The sequence below is a fragment of the Rhinolophus hipposideros genome, assembly GCF_964194185.1.
Source record: "Rhinolophus hipposideros genome assembly, chromosome: 16".
Taxonomy (NCBI): Eukaryota; Metazoa; Chordata; class Mammalia; order Chiroptera; family Rhinolophidae; genus Rhinolophus; species Rhinolophus hipposideros.
This window is the reverse complement of record NC_138062.1, coordinates 47,105,434-47,126,291: the sequence shown is the minus strand read 5'-3', so window position 1 is coordinate 47,126,291 and position 20,858 is coordinate 47,105,434. Positions and strand designations below refer to the sequence as shown.

The following is a 20,858-nucleotide window of genomic DNA, read 5'->3' as shown; positions in this document are numbered from 1 at the left end:
CTCTTTCCCGTACCCGAGGTACCTTCCAGCGCCCTGCAGCGCGCATGCGCGCTTGCGTACTGCCTGCCGGGAGTTGTAGTTTCAATGCGGCGGGCCCGGCAAGTCCAGTGGCCTCGCTCCGGTGCCGCCGCCCGCGAGCTACGAGGCGGAAGTAGGGCGGCCTCCCCAGGGACCGAGGACACGGGGTTGGCGGTCGCCGGGCGCCGGCGAGGGGTGCAGGGCTCCGGAAGGGCGCGTGCGCGGCGATAGGGCTCCGGGGAGGAGAAAGGGCAAGGCCCAGTGAGGGGCCGGTGGTCCAGGCATCTTGTCTGGAAAATGCACAAGAAGAAGGGAATCCCAGGACCCCCGGGCCGAGGCGCGGCCGCCGCCCGCCAGGTGAGTCTGTATCCTCCCACTCAACCCCACCCCCGGCCCCGCCGAGGGAACCCCACCCACTCCTGTCACACATTCAAGGGAGGGCTCCACCCCCTAGGGGAACCAGATCTCCACCCCCACGTAAGCCCCGGCCCCCACCCCACCCCCAAGGTAAGGTTCGACCCCCAAAGTGCGGCCTACTGGCCGTGACTCCCCAGCCCTTAGCGCCCGGCCCCAGGTTCAGGGCCACCTGTTGCCGCAGCAACTCCAGTCGGGAAGGAGAAGGCCTCAAGCTGGGCTAGGAAGGACAGTTATTGCTTCCCTGACTTAAGCACACTTTGAACCCTCGGATCAGCCAGGCCAAGTCTTTTTTTATCCCCATTGTACAGATGAAGACACTGAGGCCCAGAGAGGTGATGACACCTGCTCAAGGTCATAGAAATTAACAGCTTGATCAGAGCTAAGTGCAAATCCAGAGTTGCTGCCGTGAGCCCATAGGACAGTGGCGGGACCTCTTCTATGTCCCCCATTTCCTCTGCCCCAGGCACTGTAACAGTTTGATTTTTCACAGCTTTGATGGAAGGAGCTTAGTGCCCAGGTGTTAGAGTCTGGCCAGCCTGAGGTGCTCTCCTGTCCTCTGCACATTGGATACTTGGCCTCACAGCTCTCAGCCTCAGTTTCTTCATCTGTGAAGCAGAGGCCCTAAGAGTCCCTATGTCACAAGACAGTTGTGAAAATTCATTGGGATAGTTTATGGAAAGTGCTAGAACATAGCACTTGATATGTTACTATCATCATCATTACTATTATAAGGAGCCATACATAATTGCCAATATTTTGGCCATTTTTGACCCAAAGAAAGGGCAATTTTGTGTAGTTCAACCTAATATTATCACATCATGATGGGTCATTAATCAGGATAGGATAGGAAGACAGGTCTGTTACATGGCAAAAATTCCACTTTCAAGGTCTCTGTTACTATCAGGGCTTTTATTTGCTCTTGATGCCCCCAACCTTCTTGCATGGCCCCCTCTGCTAAGGATGCTGGGAAGAAAAGCCCAGGTGTGCATAGTGGCTGTGCTTTGAGCAGGGTGTGTGGCCTGCTTTCCCCTGTACTTGGCTAGCCGTGCATCACGGGTGCGGGCTCAGAGCAGGGAGCTGGGTCTCCCTACCTGCCCTTTGTCCCATGTTGATCTATGTCAGAGGGCCTGGCCCATCTTGGGACACCTGTTGCATTTTGGGCCTGTTCCAGCCTTCTGGCACTCCCAGGGAAATGGCTTTCCCCAGGAAGCCTGGGTTCTCTTCATCCTGAGGGGACTCTGGGTCCATCGTGGCTGCCTTAGGCAAGGTGGGGCGCATCCTTTGGTCTGACTGGACCCTTACTGTTCTCGCAGCTGGGCCTGCTGGTTGATCTCTCCTCGGATGGCCTGGTGATTCCCGAGGATGGAGTTAACAATGAGGAACTGGAGGCCGAGTTCTTGGCTTTGGTGGGGGGCCAGCCCCAAGCCCTGGAGAAGCTCAAAGGCAAAGGTAAGACTCAAACCACCCTTAGAACATTTCCTCAGCTCCCGCTATGGGCAGGATTCAGAGCTAGGCGCTGGGGAGATGGGGAAGGAGACAGAAAAGGTCCCAGCCCTCCTGGAATCCACAGTCTGGGTTAAGGTTAAGCGATCAACTCTGGACCCAGAGTGAGGGCTCGAATTCCCACTCCACCTTTTACTGGCTGTGATTTACTGTCCCGGCACCTGTGAGGGCCTCAGTTTCCCCATCTGTAAAATGGGAATAAACCACCCTTACATCCCAGGAGTTAATCTTCTAGTGTTTGTAAAATGCTTCAAACAGGACCTGATTAGTTGTCCAACCTGCTCTCCTATGATCAGGGCTGGGATAGGTAAGCACAGAAGTGACGGGAGACACCTGTGAGCTGGGGCAGGATTTCTGGAGGAGGCACCCATGATGGGTAGTCCCATGTGAAGAATTGGGGAGCACTTATGGGAGGGGTCACAACATATGCAAAGGCCCTGGGAGAAATGGCAGGAGACAGAGGACTCCGCAGTAGTCAAGTGGGGCTGGGGCCCAGAGGGCAAACGGAACCTTTACACTTTTTAGCTAATACAGTTGATCCTCATTATTCACAGATTCTGTATTTGTGAATTCACTTACTGGCTAAAATTTATTTGTAACTCCAAATACATGCAACTCAATACATGCAACTCTTTCGCAGTCCATCTTGGACATGCACAGAGCCATAAAAAGTTTGAGTCACCCAACTTGCCCGGCATCCACGGTGAGAAACGTCCAGGGCCAGAGTTTGAACCCGGACTTGATAAGGAAGGGATGAGGCTGGCAAGGTCGTCTGGTAGCAGGATCACTGCCTGAGAGCAGTGGGGTACCATGGAAGGGCCGGGAGGGGCACCTACTGCCCCACTCCCTGTTACACTATTCTTTGGGGCTGTGGGTGACTGGGACAGGAGGCTGGGGACTCTTGAAGGATCTTGGTCCATGAGGTGCCTCCCCCTGCCACCAGGTCCACTGCCCATGGAGGCCATTGAAAAGATGGCCAGTTTGTGCATGAAAGACCTGGATGAGGATGAGGGGACAGATGAAGAGGATGTGGAGGCTGATGATGGCCTGCTGGTGAGCATCTGGGGGGGCAGGGGGCATTCCAGTGGATGTTGCCCCATCCATTGGGCCCTTACACAGGCCCCCGGCCTTGTGTCCCTGCAGGCCGAATTAAATGAGGTCCTTGGGGAGGAGCAGAAGGCTTTGGAGTCCCACCCTCCTGTGGCCCAGGTATAACTCTCACAGCCCTGCTCCCTACAGCCCAGGGTTCAAGGCCCTCCCTTGCCCTTCTCAGTCTTGTGACCTCAGGCAGGTGACTGGACACCTCAGAGCCCCAGTTCCCTGGTAGGGAAAGGGGACGATAAATTCTACGCCACCAGAGTGGAGGCAACTGGCCCAGGTTTGACATGCCTGGTGTGCAGTAGACTGTCAGGGTGGGCCAAGTTGGGTCACCACCCACCCACACCATTCCCCTGGCCCCTCCTGCAGTCAAAGGCCACAGCCCTCAACCCAGGGGTGGAGGCCACCTTGCAAGAGAGGCTGGCTCTTTACCAGACAGCGATCGAAAGTGCTAAGCAAGCCGGAGACGGCGCCAAGATACGGCGCTATGACCGGGGACTTAAGGTGAGCAGTCAGACGGGAGGGTGCCAGGACCCAATAACCGCACTCAGCTCTGGGCTTTTCCGAAACCCACATTTACACTTTCTCCCAGACACTTGAAAACCTGCTGGCCTCCGTCCGGAAGGGCAATGCCATCGATGAAGAGGACATCCCACCACCTGTTGCCATAGGGAAGGGCCCAGCGGCCACACCCAGCCATACCCCTGTACTTACCCCGCCAGCCTCTGTGAACCTGCTGGCTCCAGAACCCAGGGTCACAGTGGAGGGTCCTCCTCCTACTGTCCCAGCCTCATCCCTGGGCTTGGCTAAGCCCCAGCTGCCGCCAGGTAGGCGAAAGGCAGGGCTGGGCTGACATAGGATGTTGGGAGATGTATTCAGCAGTTGGCCTCTCTGTGGGGGTGCAGGTCCTGTACTGATTGACACCCCTCCCCTTCCCAAGTCAGCACGCCCCTGGACTTCATTATTAATATCTTCTTTTTTGTGGTGGTAAAATATATATATATATAACATAACATTTGCCATTGTAACCATTTTCAGTGTGCATTTGAGTGGCATTTAGTATATTCAATGTTGTGCAACTGTGACCTCCATTTCCCAGACTTTACCCCAAACAGAAACTCTGTCCTCATTAAATACCAATTCCCCATTCCCCTCCCTCAGCCCATAGTAATGTATTTTACTTACAAATATATTTGTCCTTTTGTGTCTTGTGTCTGGCTTTCTACACTTAGCATAACATTGCAACCTGTGTCAGAATTCCATTACTTTTTTTTTTTTTTTAAGATTTTATTGGAGAAGGGGAACAGTGTGTTTTTCCCAGGACCCATCAGCTCTAAGTCAAGTTGTTGTCCTTCAGTCTTAGTTGTGGAGGGCGCAGCTCAGCTCCAAATCCAGTCTCCATTTTCAATCTTTAGTTGCAGAGGGCACAGCCCACCATCCCATGCGGGAATTGAACTGGCAACCTTGTTGTTAGGAGCACTGGCTCTAAACAACTGAGCCTTCCAGCCGCCCACTGGGAGCTCAGCGGCAGCTCAGCTCAAATTGTTGTCTTCAAACTAGTTGCGGAGAGCACAGCTCACTGGCCCACGTGTGAATCGAAGTGGTAACCCCGCTGCTTAGAGCTGGCACTCTAACCAACTGAGCCACCTGGCCGCCCCTCCATTCCTTTTTAGGGCTGAGTAACGTTCCCAGATACAGAGTTTTAAATGAATAATTTTCAAGCTGTCAGCTTGCCTGTCTTTTCTCCTAAAACTCACCTGGCTGGAGGACACATCTACCCAGAGGTTTACCTTCCTAAACTCCCCCTCTTTGGTCACCCTCCTCCCACTGTAGAGTAAGGAGTACCCACCCCTCTCCCTTCTAGAATCTGAACTCTGGGCTCTGCTCCAGGGGCAAACACTACCAGGTGGGAACCAATGAGATGACATAAAAGGCTGGTCTGGGGTTGAGAACGTGGACAAACGGATCTCTAAATCCTTCTGCAGCCAGCCTGGTCTGGAAGCCGTTGTTTTTGGCAAAGTTCAAGAAGGACTGTTGGAAATCGTCACATGAAATTCTTGGCCAAAATCACCCCAAATTTTTCATGCTGGTATTTTTGGCATATAACTTGTCAGGGATACAGAGAATTGTGTGACATCGTAATAATAAGACTCTGTCTCTTCCTATCTGTTAGTGTGAAGCAGGTTTCTCTAGACTATAAAAAAGGAAAAAAGAAAATAGGAAAGAAATAAACAGGGAAATAGCTACATGTTAGGACCCAGCCTCCACCACGCAGTCTTGAGGGGCTGCCCACCCACCCACTTGGCCCCCGCGCTCATGCATGGGAGCCTTCTACTGTTCCCCTTTGGTCTTAGCGTGGGCTGTGGCCATGCAGTTTTGCTCCATCCGCTCTTCCAGAAAGAGGTGCCTTGCTGATAAAATTTTACTTTTGGTATGTAAAAGTTATTTATCAGAAAGCTTGAGATATTTAGGCTTTGCTCAATTATGTACTAAATGTAATTGTTATAATAATTCAACTCGAGAAGAACACTTTTTAACAATGAGGCTTGCAATGACGGGAGATACCATGTTTCCCCCAAAATAAGACCTAGCCAGACCATCAGCTCTAATGCGTCTTTGGAGCAAAAATTAATATAAGACCCGGTCTTATTTTAACATAATATAAGACCGGGTAGAATAGAATAGAATAGAATACTGGGTCTTATATTAATTTTTGCTCCAAAAGATGCATTAGAGCTGATGGTTCAGCTAGATCTTATTTTCAGGGAAACATGGTAAAACCAATCAAATGTCAAGGTGTTTTATGTCCACCTACATACACCTTCTCAGGCAAATTCCCCTAAACATACAGCAGTGGGTCCAGTAGTCAATCTGAAAAAGTACGACGCAGGCCGTTTCCCAGGTGTTTCTAGGATTTGTGGACAGTGGGTAGTGTATTCATTTTGCTTTTTTTTTTCATACCAACAATGGTACTTATTACTTTCAATTTAGAGATACTCCTTCTGAAAATGTATTACGTATATTATTTGAAACTAACTAACATACTGTTTAAAAAGCAGTTTAATCCTCTGTTTCCCAATTTTGCTTATAGACCACATAAATGTATTTTGGTTACAAATGTATGATAGGGTGGTCAAAAAAAGGCTTTCAAGTGCCCACATAGATCATGTTAGGATAAAATTCTGTGGGGGATGTGGATAGAAATAAGAAGAGAAGATGATGTGAAATTCCCAACTGCTAAAAGTGAACCCTGGGAAATATTTTACAAGGAAATGGTATATACTCAAAAGAATTGAAAGCAGGGACACGAAGAGATATTTGTACACCCATGTCCATAGCAGCATTATTCACAGTAACCAAAATGTAGATGCGACCCAGGTGAATGAATGGATAAACAAAATAGTATATTTATGCAATGGAATATTATTCAGCCTTAAAAAGGAAGGACATTCTGACACCTGTCACAGTGTGGATGAGCCTTGAGGATGCTATACGAGATGAAATAAGCCGGTCACAAAAGAACAAATACTGTATGATTTCACTTAACTTGCGGTCCCTAGAGAGTCACATTCATAGACAGAAAGTAGAACGGTGGTGCCAGGGGCTGGGGGCGAGGGGGTAGGTAGTCAGTGTTTAATGGGGACAGAGTTTCAATTTGGGAAGATGAAAAATGTTCTATTTATGGATGATGGTGATGGCTGCACAACAATGTGAATACTACCTAACACCACTAAACTGAACATTAAAAATGGTTAATATGGTGAATTTACTTTATGTATTTTGCCATATTTAAAAAAAATTAAAAGTGAGTATTGGTAGTGAGTATTTCCAATTACCATGGTAGTTAAAATGCATTAGATTTAAAAGAGTGATGTGATGGTTTTCTTTTTCGAATGTTAATATTTGCAAGACACTAGAATGACCACCGTGGCCACTTTTGAAACTTAAGATGAGAAATTTTAGATGTCAATTTAAAAATGCATAAGGGTACATAAAATTTTCCAAAAATTTTTTGGGGGGCAAAACAGCAGAGGCTCCGGAGCTTCCCAAGCCTGAGTTGAGTCCCCACCACACGGTCTTCAGGCTGTGTGACCTTGGGGAGACAGCATCCCCTCTCTGAGCCTTAATTGTTGCATCTATAAAATGGGATTAAGAGCAGTCTCTTTTGTGAGAATAGAAATGGTTTATACACTGTTTCCCCTCCCAGGTCCCTGCAGCACTGGCCCCCTGGCACAGTTGCAGAGCCGCCAACGCGAGTACAAGCTGGCTGCCCTCCATGCCAAGCAGCAGGGAGATACCTCTGCCGCCACCAGATACTTCCGTGTGGCCAAGGTGTGTCTAGACTGATGGACAGCGTTAGACGGAGAGGAAAGGATGCTTCCAGTATTGCATGGTGACAGTGAATATGGGCTGTGGAGTCAGACCTAAATTTGAATCCTGGCATGGTCACTCCCTAGGTCTCATTTGCTGCACCTCTTGAAGCCTCAGTTTATCTATTCTGTGAAATGGACCTAAGTGTTAGAAGAGGCTTGAGCAAGATGGTGCAAAGGAAAGGGCAGAGCTGGGAGTCGTCTGTCACATGGCAGGGCATGGAGGCTCCTCACAGGGTCCTGGCTCCAGCTGCAGCCTCCTCCCCTGATCTCCTTCCTTCCCACAGAGCTTTGATGCTGTCCTGGAGGCCCTGAGCCGGGGGGAGCCTGTGGACCTGTCCCGCTTGCCCCCTCCACCTGGTGAGAACTCCACCTACCCATCCTCCAGGACTTTTGGAGGCTTCCACTGACTTCTTCCTGATGCTGACACCCACTTTGGTCAGGCCTGAGGACTTGCTCAGGCCATACCAGCCTGGGAATGGGGGTGGCCATAAGCATGGCCCTCAATGCACTGGACTTCTCTGTCCCCAGATCAGCTGCCCCCAGACTCACCATCACCACTACCACAGCCTATGACTCCTGCCACGGTGCCCTCCATGCCAGGTAGGCTCCTGGGGCTCTTAATGGGCAGGCTGGGGCAAGACAGTCTCTCTTTCCAAGATTCTTAACCCTGTCCCCCACCCTTGCCTGGCCCAGAGGTTCCCCCACCCCCACGGACTCTCCTGGAGGCCCTGGAGCAGCGAATGGAGCGATACCACGTGGCCGCAGCCCAGGCTAAGACCAAAGGAGACCAGCGGAAGGCTCGTATGCATGAGCGCATTGTCAAGGTGTGTAGGGACCAAGTGGGTGTGTGGGGGCCAAGTGGGTGGGTGGGTGGGCAGCCCCTGAAGACTATGCCCAGGGAGCTCGAACACCTGTGCCCCACAGCAATACCAAGACGCCATACGAGCCCACAAGGCTGGCCGAGCTGTGGATGTGACTGAGCTGCCAGTGCCCCCAGGTAGGCCCTGCCCCTGCCCCACCCCTCCAGCCTCTGGGCCTTTGCAGGTGCTGTTCCTTCTAACTGTACAGGGCCAGGGAGCTGATTGCTACATGTTTAGGAATTCTGTAAGCTACAATAGGTAGCTTTAAATCAGTCACAATGGGAATGTTTCCGCCATGGAAATTGGCAAACACTGAAAATCAGGGGGTTTTATTTGAAGAGGCTGTTGACCAGCCCACTGCTATCTAATCCCTCCATTTCCTCTTTGTTTGACTTCTCCTTCCTACTCATCAGCTCTCAGCTTTACAGATACCTACTCAGTCTCCCATCAGCCCCTGCAGTGGGTGGGAGGTCTCATCTGGGTTGTCAGAGTTTCCTGTGCATCCCCACTGGAAGCAATGATTTCTCTGTACTTTGGTCTCCCGAATGTCCTCCCAGGCCCAGGACCACCCCTTATGCCCAGCAGATCATATTAGAGTTTGGTCAAGGCCTGGGGTTAGGTGAGAGGAGCCAAGAGACAGGAGGGAGATTTGGTCTGGTGTGTCTGCTTTTTCCTGCATTTAAAGTGGGTTCAAAGGCCCAAGGCTCTTTTAGATGGAGAGGAAACCACGTCTCCACCATAATGATGTGGGTCTCTCCCTTCTGACTGGGCCCCAACTGGCCGCACAGGCTTTCCCCCCATCCAGGGCCTGGAGGCCTCAGAGCTCACCCAGCCGAGCCTGGTGGGGGTCCTGGAAACTGCCATGAAGCTGGCCAACCAGGATGAAGGCCCAGAGGATGAAGAGGATGAAGAGCCTAAGAAGGTGTGAGGGGCTGGGGGCAGGGCCTTGGGGTAAGGCAGGAAGTAGCCGTGAAGAAAAGCCTGACAGTTCAGGTCTTGAGCCAGAAAGAACCAGCCTCATGTCCCGGCCCTACCACTTCCTGGCTGTGTGGCCACAGGCAAGTTGTTTTGTTCTCTGAGCCTTAGTCTCCTCATCTGTAAAGTAGGCATACTCATAGTCCCTACCTCCCAGGGCTGTTGCAGAGATTTAATGAGAACACAACTGTATGGGGTGCTCGGTGCTGAGAAAACAGAAACTAAGACGGTCACTGTTGTCAGTGTCAGGCCCTGGCCATTTGAGGAGTGGCCTCATCACAGGTGCTGAGAATGCTCTGACTTCCTTTTCGTCCCTCAGCAGCCCAACAGCCCTGTGGCCCCCATGGCTCAGCCCAAGGCTCCACCGTCAAGGGCACCCCAGCCAGGATCCACCCCAGCAGCCAAAACAGCCCCCAAAGGCACATCCACCAGAGGTAGGTGCCCCCTCCCTGCCCTGGCTGCCGATCGCCTGGCCATAGACTGGGCAGCACCTGCTGATGCCCCTGTGCCCACAGCCCAGCAGCAACTGGCCTTCCTGGAGGGCCGAAAGAAGCAGCTCTTGCAGGCTGCATTGCGAGCCAAGCAGAAGAACGACATGGAGGGTGCCAAGATGCACCTGCGCCAGGCCAAGGGGCTGGAGCCCATGCTGGAGGCCTCACGGAACGGGCTGCCTGTGGACATCACCAAGGTGAACCCCCGAGGCCTGCTGGACCTTCCCAGGCGCTTGCCCATTGGGCTCTGGCCACTTAGCAGCCATGTGACTTGGAGTATATTAGTCAGGGTGCAGGTTGAGCTGCTGTAACAAATAGGCCCCTCCCAAGACTTGATAAACACGACAGATTTTTATGTTTCTTGCATGTAACACTCAGGGCACTCTGGGCTTTGAAACATAAAGCCCTCCAGAGCCCAGGTTCTTTAAGTGGATCACTGATCTGTCTGCATCCTGCCTGTGGGAAGCCGTGAGGGAAAAAGAGAGTGGGCTAAGCAGTTTCCTGTAAAGGAAGTAACATGGAGTAGCCATCACTTCTGCTCGCCTCCCATTGGCCAGAACTGAATAACGTGGCTGCACTGATCTGCAAGGGAGGCTGGAACATGTACTCTCTTGCGGGGCTGCTGTGTGCCCAGCCAGACTTCCACTACTAGGGAAGAGGGTATGGATCAGATTTGCGGGAAACAGTTAACAAGTTCTGCCATTTTGAGCAGGACTACCCACTTCTCTCTGCGTATCACTTTTCCCCTTGGGAAAGAAGAAAGAGCAGGGGCAGAGGACAGAGTGGTGGTCAGGGAAGGCCTCTCCAAGAAGGGGTGGCACTTCTGCAAAGCCCTGGTGGATCTGCTCATTGCTGACAAGCAGACCCCTCCCCATAAGGCTGGTCCTCCTCAGGTGCCACCGGCCCCTGTCAACAAAGATGACTTCGCTCTGGTCCAGCGGCCTGGCCCTGGTCTATCTCAGGAGTCTGCCCGGCGCTATGGTGAACTCACCAAGCTCATAAGGCAGCAGCATGAGGTGAGGGGGTCCCCAGCCCAGGTCAGTAGGCCTCCCCCAGGGTCATGGCCCCCCAAGCCTCCCCTCACTGTCTTCTACCTCCCTAGATGTGCTTGAACCACTCTAACCAGTTCACTCACCTGGGCAACATTGCGGAAACCAGCAAGTAAGTGCCCCATGCCCACCTCTGCCAGATGTGTGCACCCCCAGCCCACCTCTGGGACCAGGGACCTGAGTAGGGCTCTCTTGCTGGCAGATTTGAGAAACTGGCAGAGGACTGTAAGCGGAGCATGGAGACTCTGAAGCAGGCTTTCGCCCGAGGTCTCCCCACGCCCACTGCCCGCTTTGAGCAAAGAACTTTCAGTATCATCAAGTAAGGCCCCAGTGGTCCCTAGCCCAGACACCCCGTTGAGGAGGGATTTGCCCTCCCCAGAAGCTGGCAAAGGACTTGCCTCTGGAGGAGAGTTTGGATGGGTAGGGGGAGTACAGCATGTGTAAGGGTCCTGAGGCAGGCATGCGGTGTGGGTGAAGGATGGTGAGGGAAGGGGCGTTGACAGTGACACGTTTGGAAATGGGGAAGGTCTAGTAAGTGCATCCCGGCCTGCAGGATGGTGGTTGTTGGTCCTGCTCCCCCCTTAAGTCTTCCCACACACTGGGGAGTTGGGATCATTTTTCCCACGTACAGATGAGGTTAGGTACAGTCCCTGGGGTAACCTAGGATAGCCACCTAGGAAAACCCATGCCTGGCTCCCCCACGTCTGCATGGCCTGGCTCTCCATGACTTTCTCTCCACTCGTTGTCCCCACTTTGCTCGCCTCCTGCCACACAGGCCTCTTTCTGGTCCCTTGGATGCACCACGCATGTTCCCACCTAGGGCCTTTGCCCCAGTGGTTTCCCCTCCCCAGGTCTCCACATAGCAGCCCCTTCTTGACATCCACAATCACCTGTGATGTCATCTCCACTGAGACGCCCTCCCTGACCACCCTATCTAAAGCAACCCCTCCTGAGTACACTTCAATATCCCCCTTATTTTAATTCTCTGCAGAGTTGCTTTGTTTTTTTCTGTTTATATGTTTACTGGTCATCTGTCTACTCAGCCAGCTCAGCCTCCATGAGCACAGAGACAGGGTCTCTCTCATTTACTTCTGTTATCCCCAGCCAGGAGGCCACTGGATGGCATACAGTAGGTGCTTAAGTAATGTCAAATGAATAGAAGGCCCCATAGCAGCTAGGGCCCTGGCTGGCACATAGTAGGGGCTCCAGAAACACTGTTAAATGAAGGGAAGGTCCCACAGCAACAAGGCCACTGGCTGGTGCAAAGTAGATACTCAATAAGTATGTGCAGACTGAAGAAAGGGCCCAAAAGTCAGCCAGTGGCAGAGCTGGACAGAGAACTCTAGTTTGTGGAGCCAAGACACCCCCAAAGGCCAGCATGGGGTTTGTTCCCTGCCGCCACCGAGGAAAAAGAAGGTGGGCAGGCAGTGGGGCTGAGGTGCCTCTGTCTCCCCACCTGCCCTCCGGAAGGATCTTCCCCGACCTCAGCAGCAATGACATGCTCCTGTTCATCGTGAAGGGCATCAACTTACCCACGCCCCCAGGTGAGGGGGCACCAGGCAGGGCTCAGGGCTGTGGGGACCACCTCTCTGCCCAGCCCTGACCCTGGTTTGCCCACAGGGCTGTCCCCTGGTGACCTGGATGTCTTCGTTCGCTTCGACTTCCCCTATCCCAATGTGGTATGTGAAGAGCTGGAGGGAGATGGGCTCAAGCCCCGTCAGGCTGGGGATTGGGTCGGGTAGGCGTCCCAGGCCAGGCCCCAGCCCCCGAGCTTTCATGTCTCCTATCTGGTCCCAGGAAGAAGCTCAGAAAGACAAGACCAGCGTGATCAAGAACACAGACTCCCCTGGTGAGACATGGGCAGCAGGTACCCCCATGTCTGCCCCCTACAGAAAGAACAAGAGACCAGAGCCTGACCCCCTCCTTCCTTCCCCGGGCAGAATTCAAGGAGCAGTTCAAACTGTGCATCAACCGTAGCCACCGAGGCTTCCGAAGGGCTATCCAGACCAAAGGCATCAAGTTCGAAGTGGTCCACAAGGGGTGAGCTGGGCAGGGGGTAGGCATTATATGGGCTCAGGGAGAGGGAGCTGCCCTGGGCCGACCATCCTGTCCCCCCTCACACACAGGGGGCTGTTCAAAACTGACCGGGTCCTGGGCACAGCCCAGCTGAAGCTGGATGCCCTGGAGACAGCATGCGAGGTCCGGGAGATCCTTGAGGTGAGAGATGGACATTCATCTGAATGCTCCCATATGGCTATGTCCCTCATTAACATTATTTAAATGCCTCCTGCCCTGAGCCTCTCAAAGGTTGCCTCTGCTGAGCCAGCCCCTTCCCTGGGAGTCTGAGACCTCCCCACTCCCAGCCCTAAATACTCCCAGCATCCTGCTCTATCATGACCACTTGGTGTCTCAGTCACACTCACGGACTTTTGGAAATCATGCTGGTTCTCCCGGAGCCCAGCCCTGGGCCTCCAGCCACTGCCCGCTTTTCAATAGCCTCCCTTCATGCCCCACCAGGTACTGGATGGTCGCCGGCCAACTGGGGGGAGGCTGGAGGTGATGGTCCGGATTCGAGAGCCACTGACAGCCCAGCAATTGGAGACAACGACTGAGAGGTGGCTGGTCATTGACCCTGTGCCAGCAGCTATGCCCACAGTGAGACCCCACCCACCCAGCAGCAACCCCAGGGAGGGAGGCTTGGTTCAAGGGGGCCAAGATTCATAAGGCTGGTTCTGTCCTTTGAAGCAGGTTGCTGGGCCTAAAGGGAAGGCTCCTCCTGTGCCTGCCCCTACGAGGGAGCCAGGAAACAGGTGAGTGGCTGGGTGAGGAAACCTCTCTTCACATCCCAGCCCTTCCTAGACATTTTCCCATCAGGCACAAATTGGAACATGTCCTTTCCCTGCTTCCAGATCTTCTGTGGCTCCCCTTCTCCTGAAGGATCCAGTTTAAACTCCTCAACTTGACTTTTAAGACCTTTTTTGATCTGACCATTGTCAATATACTCAGCCTTCTCTCTCTCCACTTGCTCCTGTTAGTTCATGGCTACATCTAGTTTTCACTGTCCTCTGAGCTTCTCTGCTACAATTCCCTGAGTACCTCTACCTTCACACTTGCTCTCTGCTCCTCTGCCCAACTCTCACTCCTGTGGGTCCCAAATTGGCTGTCGCCTCCTCCAGGAAGTCCTCCTGGACTGCCTGGCATTGCAGTTGCCTGGGTGTACAGCCATCATCACCAGTAGATTGTGGGCATAACAACATGGTGGTGGGCCTGGCTTGTCTCTGGCTCTACCCCAGTGCCAGCGTGTCGAATTAATGGGGTCAAAGATGGGGGATGCTTGCAGTCCCTCATCCCTATCCCCACCCTGTAGATCCACGCGGCCCCTGCATAGCCTCAGTGTGCTGGCCTTCGACCAAGAGCGTCTAGAGCGGAAGGTGGGTACCCACCCACTGGGCTAGTGGGGCAGAATTGGGGGAGCTGCAGGCTCAGGCAGGGCCCTCACAGCCTCCTCTGCACCCCCCAGATCCTGTCCCTCAGGCAGGCACGGCGACCAGTGCCCCCGGAGGTAGCCCAGCAGTACCAAGACATCATGCAACGCAGCCAGTGGCAGAGGACACAGCTGGAGCAGGGGGGCCCAGGCATCCGGAGGGGTAGGGACTCTGGGACAGGCACATGGGGGAGGGGTGGTGGCAGTGGCCCCATCCTGATCGCCGTCTCTCCCTCAGAATACATGGCCCAGCTGGAACGTCAGCTGCAGTTCTACACAGAGGCTGCCCGGCGCCTGGGCAATGATGGCAGCAGGGTGAGCCGGGCAAGGTCCGGGTGGGCACTGGGGGGCCAGGGCCGTCAGGGGCTGCTCACTGACCACCCATTGGACCCCCAGGAAGCTGCAAAGGAGGCACTCTATAGGCGGAACCTGGTTGAGAATGAGGTGAGCAGCTCAGGTGTTGGGGGTGGAGGGTAGGCAGTTGTGGTCGTGGCCCCCCCTGATCCCAGTGGCCTCTTCTACAGCTGCAGCGGCTCCGTAGGTGAGGGGTCGATGGGGTTTGTGGCCCCTGGAGATCGGGGAGCAGGCCCGAGGCCCTGGTGCTGGGAGGAGCTGACACAGCTGCAGTCTCAGACCAGACAAGCAGACAATCAGCAGACAATCAGCTCTGGATGGATGCGTCCCCTGTTGGGCCCACCCAGCCGACCTGGAGCCTCCCTGGCAGTGGGCGTCAGGGAAGGTGCCTGCTCCTTGCCCAGGCCTGGCTTGGTGGGCCTGGGAGAGTCCCGTTTGCACAGCCCAGGGGTATCCAGCCCCTGGCCTGCCCCAGAGGTGGGAGGGTGGCTAGGACCAAGCCCCAAGGGCCCCTGCAAGCACTTTACTTCCTGTCCCTCCCTAGCCTTAACCCTGAAGCCCATCCATACCCCAAAGAAGCCTCTGAGGCCAGCCAGAGCCTGGCTGACTCCCCAGGGGGGTGCTCTGACCCCGCTGGGTCCGAGGGTTGACACATGGAATAAACAGCCAGGGCCACACCCGGCTCACTGGGTCCTGCTCACTCCGTCCTGCCTTTGTTTCTTGCTCTCGGTGGCTGGGCTGGGTCTCCCCTCACACACACCCTCCCTAGGGTTAGTAGAAGGGGAGGTGCCTATAAGAGGAGCGGGCTGTGAAAGACATGTTAGACGCACATGTGAAGTCCCGTACATCTGTCATGGGGTCTGTGACCTGCCTCGGGGCGCCTGCCGCTCTATGCAGCTCTTTAGCTGGTGGCCTTGGGCGTCTCTGGGTTTATATGCGCCCATACGTGGTGGTGTTTGGTGACTCAAATGTGTCTCAGGGCCTAGAAATCCAGTCCTGCTTCTCACTGGCTGCAGGACCTGGGCCAAACTGCCTGACCCACTTAGCATCCTAGAGCCTCAGTTTCCTCTGCTGGACACAGGGATAGTGAGAGCCCCTCCCGCCCCACAAGGTGAAAGGCACCTGGTCAGTGATGAAAGCACTTGAAAGGGTTAGCTTTATTGTTGCTGTCTCCATCTGTGGGCAGTGGTGACATGGCTGGCAGGGCTGGCATAGGCGGTGCACCCTGTGTGTGAGCTGCATGCCTCAGTCCCTCCCTGTGTGTGGAGGCGGTGCCCCAGCTTCCCAGCCATCACGGCTCCGGCGGCCTTGCCCTCAAGGCTTCGGAGAGTCAGCTTGAGGCCCCAGGTGGGTGCTATCTCCTTAGTCCAGGGCCCAGCAGAGCCCCAGGTGTCTGGACTGCTCTGCCGGGCCTCTCAGGCTCAGGGGCCCCATGCCCGGGGCCGACGTGGGGCCATGGGTGGCAGCTGGACCAGGACCTGCTCTGGGTTACCCGTCGTGTCCACCACATGCAGGTGCGGGAGGCCCAGGAAGGCCTCGGGCGCAATGCTGGTCATGTGAAGCCTGTTGGCCCTGGATCAAGAGGTGGGCATGAGGGCAGGGGGTCACAACCATCCTGACCCCCTGGGCCTGCCGGGGTCCCTCACAGTCCACCAGGACCCTCCCCTGCCCACCTGGACCTCCACCCCCCAGCTGTCTTCAGGGCACCTGAGGAAGAGGGCCCGCAGGCCAGGTGTGCTGAGGAAGGCTTCGGGGCCCACATGGCTGATACGGTTGCTCTGCAGGTGCAGCTCCTCCAGGGCCTCGGGCAGGTCGGGGGGCACGAAGGACAGCTCGTTGTGGCTGAGGTCCAGCACCTGGCAGGTGGGCAGAGACAGGCCCTGGGCTGGCTGCTCGGCCAAGCCCCAAACCACTCTCCTCCTGGGCCCTCCTCCCCGCCATGCCCAGCCCAGCCCTTCTGCCCCCTCCCATCGTCCCTCTTCATGGCTGCCAAATTCCTCCCTCAGCAGAGGTAAACTGAGTCCTGTTTGGGTCAGGCCCTGCTGTAGGTGCTGGGGGCACAGATAGGTCCCCGCCTGCTGTGGGAGACGTTGATTCAATTAGTCATTCAAAGGTGGCATTTCGTCTGAGTCCTCATACCCTTCTAACGCTCTTCATCATTTACTTACGATTTGTATCGATTACTTTCTCCCTACGCAGGGTGTTTGTGCCTGGGGCCAGGGCGTCCCCAATGCCTAGAACAGCTCCTGGCACCCACAGGTGCTCTAACCTCTGGAATCATCAGTGGTCAGAAGTAGCTAGAGGCCACGGAGTTCACTGAGGAGGTGGAGGGGTGTCTCAAAGGAGCAGGGGGCGGGGACACATAGCCAAAGGCCTGGAGGCTGATGTGTCTCATCCGTCCCAGGGTCCCCCCACCCCCCAGGGCCTCTGTGATGTCATCTAAGGGCCTCGTGGAAGAGGAGCTGGGCAGGCAGGGGGACGGAGGGGCCGTGGGGGCCTCCTATGGACAGTCACGGTGGCTAACCAGCCCACCCCTGACCTGGAGGGCCTGTAGCTCATGCCAGGTGCCAGGCCCAATGTCGCCCACACGAAGCCGGTTGTGCGCAAGGCTGAGCTCCCGCAGCTGGTCCAGGCCGGCCAGCGGCTCGGGCTCGAGAGCTCGCAGCTGGTTGCGCTGCAGTCGTAGGGTGTGCAGGCCGAGGGGCAGGCCGCTGGGTAGCCGGGTCAGCTGGTTGCCAGTCAGGTCTAGGCTGCGTAGGGCACGCAGTGCGCGGAAGGCCCGGCGGTGCACGCGGGCACTGGCCAGGCGGTTGTAGGCCAGGTTGAGCTCGGCCAGGCCCGGTGTGGAGGTCAGGTCTCGGGCGCCCAGCACGGCCACCCGGTTGTGAGGCAGCACCAGAGAGCGCAGGCGGCGCGGCAGCGCCAGGGGCACACGCTCCAACCCGTTGCCGTAGACGTGCAGCGTGTGCAGGCCCCGCAGAGGCCTAAGCACCCCGGCAGGCAGCCCTGCCGCCCCCAGCGAGTTGTGTTGAAGCAGCAGGTAGCGCAGGCCCCGTGCCCCACGCAGCCGGTCTGCTTCCACCTGACGGATGCGGTTCCGGCCCAGGTGCAGCACAGCCAGGGTGCGGGGCAGGCCGGCGGGCACCGCGGCCAGCTGATTGTGTGACAGGTCCAGGTACTCCAAGCGGTGCAGCTTGCTGGTGAGACAGAAGGTCAGCGTGGGTCTGGGCATTCAGCATAGGGGACCAAGCGGGTCTTGGGGGTGCAGGAGGGCCAAGGGGTGGTCCTGAGAGATGTTAGCTGGAAATTCCAACTTTGGGGTGGTGAGCTGAGAGATCTAGGTGGGAGGTAAACTTGGGATGATCAGGGCAGGTTCCAGCCTGAGGGTTAGATGTGAGGGTGACCAGGACAGAGTTCTGGGCGCAGATCTGCATGTGATAGCTGTGACATTGTATAACAAGATGGCGGTACAGGGTAGTCGGGAGCGAGGAAGGCTGCCAGGTGCTCAGGCAAGCCTGGCACACAGTAGGCACTCACCAAATGAGACTGTGGGCTAGGAGTCACACAGAGGAGAGGGACAGAGAGTGGAGCCCCAGACTCAGAATTCTCATCTCGGACTGCCAACACGAAGCTGTACTTGTCCCATCCCGCCCCAGGCCCCACCTGAAGGTGGTGGCATCCAGGCCACTGTCCGTCAGCTGATTGTGCTGGAGGTAGAGCTCACGGAGGTGGGTTTGGCGGCTCAGGGCTCCTCGGGGCACCTTGGAGATGAGGTTGTTCTGGGAAAGGAGGAGTGAATGACATCAAGGGTCTAGGACAGAGGGCAGCAGGGAGCCACAGAAGGCTCTTGAGGGAGTGACAGGGAGCTGGCTTTAGCAAGGCTGCTCACAGCACTTGTGACCAACTTGTGCAGTGGAAGAGACTTGGAGAAAGATATTTCTAAGATATTTCTGACTGCTGGAATTCTGAGGAGGTGGAGGGGTCCCCCAGGAGAAAGGTTGAAAGGGGTCTGAGGAGGCAACGCCAGGGGGGCCATGAGGCAAAGAAGGGGCACCTGTAGGTGGAGCCGTTCCAGAGAGGGTGGCAGGCTGGGCGGCAGGTAGCTGAGCTGGTTGTTGGAGAGACTGAGGGTGGTGATGGCCTCGGAGCCGTGGAAGGCATCAGGGGGCAGGCCGGCATTGCTCAGCTGGTTGTTGTGGAGGTACACGGACCTAAGGGGAGCCAGGCTCCGGCCACCAGCCTGCCCCCAGGCTCCCCAGCGCCCTCCACTCCCACCCTGCACCCCAGCTCAGGGCTGCCTTCAGTGTGTGTGTGTGTTTCTCCAGACAGAGCATCCAGGACCCTGCCTCCCCCAGACCCCAGGGCAGGCTCATGAGCCCCTCAGACTCCCATGGTGGGCAACGACAGGCCTGGGGGGCCTGGGCTGGGTCAGGGGTTACCTGAGCGCCGGCTTCTCCCCAAAGGTGAGAGGGAAGATCTCTGTCACTTGGTTTGCAGCCAGATCTGCGACTCGCAGGGAACGGGGCAGAAACTGGGGGGCCACTGAGAGCTGTGGGAGCACAACGTACTGGTCCTGGTGGCCCCCTTCCAGCCCTGTGCTGTCCCCTCTGCACTCTGTGCTGTGTGATGCTGGCCAGGCCAGGTCTGGTCTGGGGTGGGGTTCGGGGGGTACCTCACCTTGTTGTGGGCCACGTAGATGTGCTGCAGCTGGGGGAGGGACTCGAAGGCCTCGTCAGGCAGGCCTAGGAGTGGGGCAGGCGGTGAGGGGACCCCAGGCCTGGCCGAGGGTTCGGGACAGGGGCTCTGTGCTCCCAGCTGCCCAGGGCTCCTGGCCAGGGACTGGCAGAGGCTCCTCCAGGCGTCCCCCTCCCTGTCCGCAAAAGCCACAGCGCCCCCCCCATCCCTAGTTTCCATCCTGCTCAGCAAAGGGCAATTCTGGGAACTGCCACAGAGCTGCCCACAGACCCAGCAGGGGGGAGGAAGAGGGCTGCGGGGACCATGCCGGGAGGGGCGGCCTCCTGTTGTCCCCCTCACCCTCAGAGGAGATGAGATTGTTGTGCAGGTTGAGGGTCCGTAGGTCGCTGAGACGTGACAGCTCATTGTAGGGGAGCTCCTGGAGCTGGTTGTTCTGGAGGTTGGAGGGCATTCACACCCCTGACCCTAATGACCCTGACCCTGATTTTCAGCTCCCCATTACCCTAAACAAGAGAGCCCCAACATCCTTATCACCCCCACAGTTGGTCCCAAATGCCCCATTATCCCATAACCAAAAAGACATCAATCCCAACACCCCATCCGCCCCTACCGTTAACGCTTGACACCCATCACCCTCACCCCAAACAACCCCGTAACTGCCAAGACATTGACGCCCACCACCCCATCACGCCCACAATCGACCCCAAGTGTTCTATCACTTAAACTGCAAACAACCCCATAACCACTAAGATGTTGACTCCTGACACCCCCAAATCCTCAGCCTCTCCCACATCCAATATCTATACCCCTACTTCCTCTCACCTCTGATATGCAGACCCAACACTCACCAAACCCAAAACCTGCACACCCAACACCTTACCCATGTGGACTCCACACCCTATCACCCTCCACCCCAGCGCTTTCCACACTCGTGCCCCCTGCATGCACCCTGCACCCCCCCACCCCCCCACCTGCAGGGAGAGGTGCTGAGCGGCCCTGGTAATGTTGTTGGGGAACACCCGCAGGTCCAGGCCATCGCAGTCCACCATGTCGGCCCTGGGGCAGGAGCAGCGCGGGGGGCAGGCCCAGGGCAGGGGCTGTGAGCTCTCCCCCAGGTGGGGGAAGGCGGCGTCCTCCATGCCGGGGGCAGTTGGGGAGCCAGGAAGCAGTAGAAGCAGCAGCAGCAGGCTTAGCTGCTGGGAGTGGAGGGACTGGGTCAGGGTGTCGCCAGGTTGGGCACAGGGTCGCCATGGTCGCCATGGGCACGGAAGCATCCCCTAATGGGGTGTGGGGGTAGGCAGGCCCCACCCTCAGACCCTCCCCCGCCCCACCTCACCATAGCCAGCCCCAATTCTGCCGTCTTGCCTGAATTGCCGACCAGGGCTTCCTAATGGAAACCAGGCGGTCACCTCCTGGAGCCTCTGCCGTGGCTGCCACCGCCCCCCATCTCAGCACAGGCCACCCTCCCTGCAGCCTGCTCCCCCAGGAGCTCAAGAGAGCTGGCCTACCCCCTTCCCCGCCTTTGGGAGGGTGGGTGGGCT

At 56.1% G+C, this 20,858-nt stretch overlaps 2 protein-coding genes across 12 annotated transcripts; one reads left to right on the top strand and one right to left on the bottom strand.

Annotated features, from left to right (window-relative positions):
• The first annotated feature begins 68 nt into the window (after window positions 1–68).
• On the top strand, window positions 69–15,326 carry CC2D1A (coiled-coil and C2 domain containing 1A). 11 transcript variants are annotated; one of them, XM_081076374.1, is made up of 29 exons: window positions 69–375; window positions 1,749–1,884; window positions 2,882–2,991; window positions 3,082–3,147; window positions 3,472–3,540; window positions 3,629–3,863; window positions 7,244–7,368; window positions 7,694–7,766; window positions 7,938–8,009; window positions 8,103–8,233; window positions 8,334–8,406; window positions 9,058–9,191; window positions 9,564–9,678; window positions 9,760–9,932; window positions 10,629–10,751; window positions 10,838–10,896; window positions 10,987–11,103; window positions 12,255–12,328; window positions 12,405–12,463; window positions 12,582–12,633; window positions 12,725–12,824; window positions 12,911–13,001; window positions 13,302–13,439; window positions 13,533–13,594; window positions 14,152–14,215; window positions 14,305–14,431; window positions 14,507–14,583; window positions 14,665–14,712; window positions 14,793–15,326. In XM_081076374.1, exons 1-29 carry the CDS (start codon window positions 316–318, stop codon window positions 14,811–14,813), a joined length of 2,784 nt encoding a protein of 927 aa, XP_080932500.1. In that variant the 5' UTR covers window positions 69–315; the 3' UTR covers window positions 14,814–15,326. The 11 variants fall into 11 exon arrangements, with proteins under 11 accessions (XP_080932500.1, XP_080932506.1, XP_080932501.1 ...); XM_081076380.1 differs by having other exon boundaries at window positions 3,406–3,540; XM_081076375.1 differs by having other exon boundaries at window positions 9,567–9,678; window positions 14,793–15,325.
• A 717-nt stretch (window positions 15,327–16,043) lies between these two features.
• On the bottom strand, window positions 16,044–20,656 carry PODNL1 (podocan like 1; the record flags this gene model as incomplete). The annotated part of the gene is given in 11 exon segments (XM_081076823.1): window positions 16,044–16,194; window positions 16,330–16,478; window positions 17,162–17,819; window positions 18,286–18,401; window positions 18,677–18,833; window positions 19,062–19,281; window positions 19,284–19,364; window positions 19,657–19,750; window positions 20,289–20,531; window positions 20,533–20,604; window positions 20,606–20,656. Coding segments are annotated over 11 exon segments (1,992 nt in total).
• Window positions 20,657–20,858: the final 202 nt, after the last annotated feature.

Excerpts from the sequence above, each read along its gene's own strand:
- CC2D1A (XM_081076373.1), top strand. The coding sequence starts at position 316 with ATGCACAAGAAGAAGGGAATCCCAGGACCCCCGGGCCGAGGCGCGGCC. Across the intron at positions 1,885-2,881 it reads GGAGAAGCTCAAAGGCAAAG|GTCCACTGCCCATGGAGGCC; the intron begins GTAAGACTCAAA and ends CCCTGCCACCAG. Across the intron at positions 11,104-12,254 it reads AGAACTTTCAGTATCATCAA|GATCTTCCCCGACCTCAGCA; the intron begins GTAAGGCCCCAG and ends GCCCTCCGGAAG.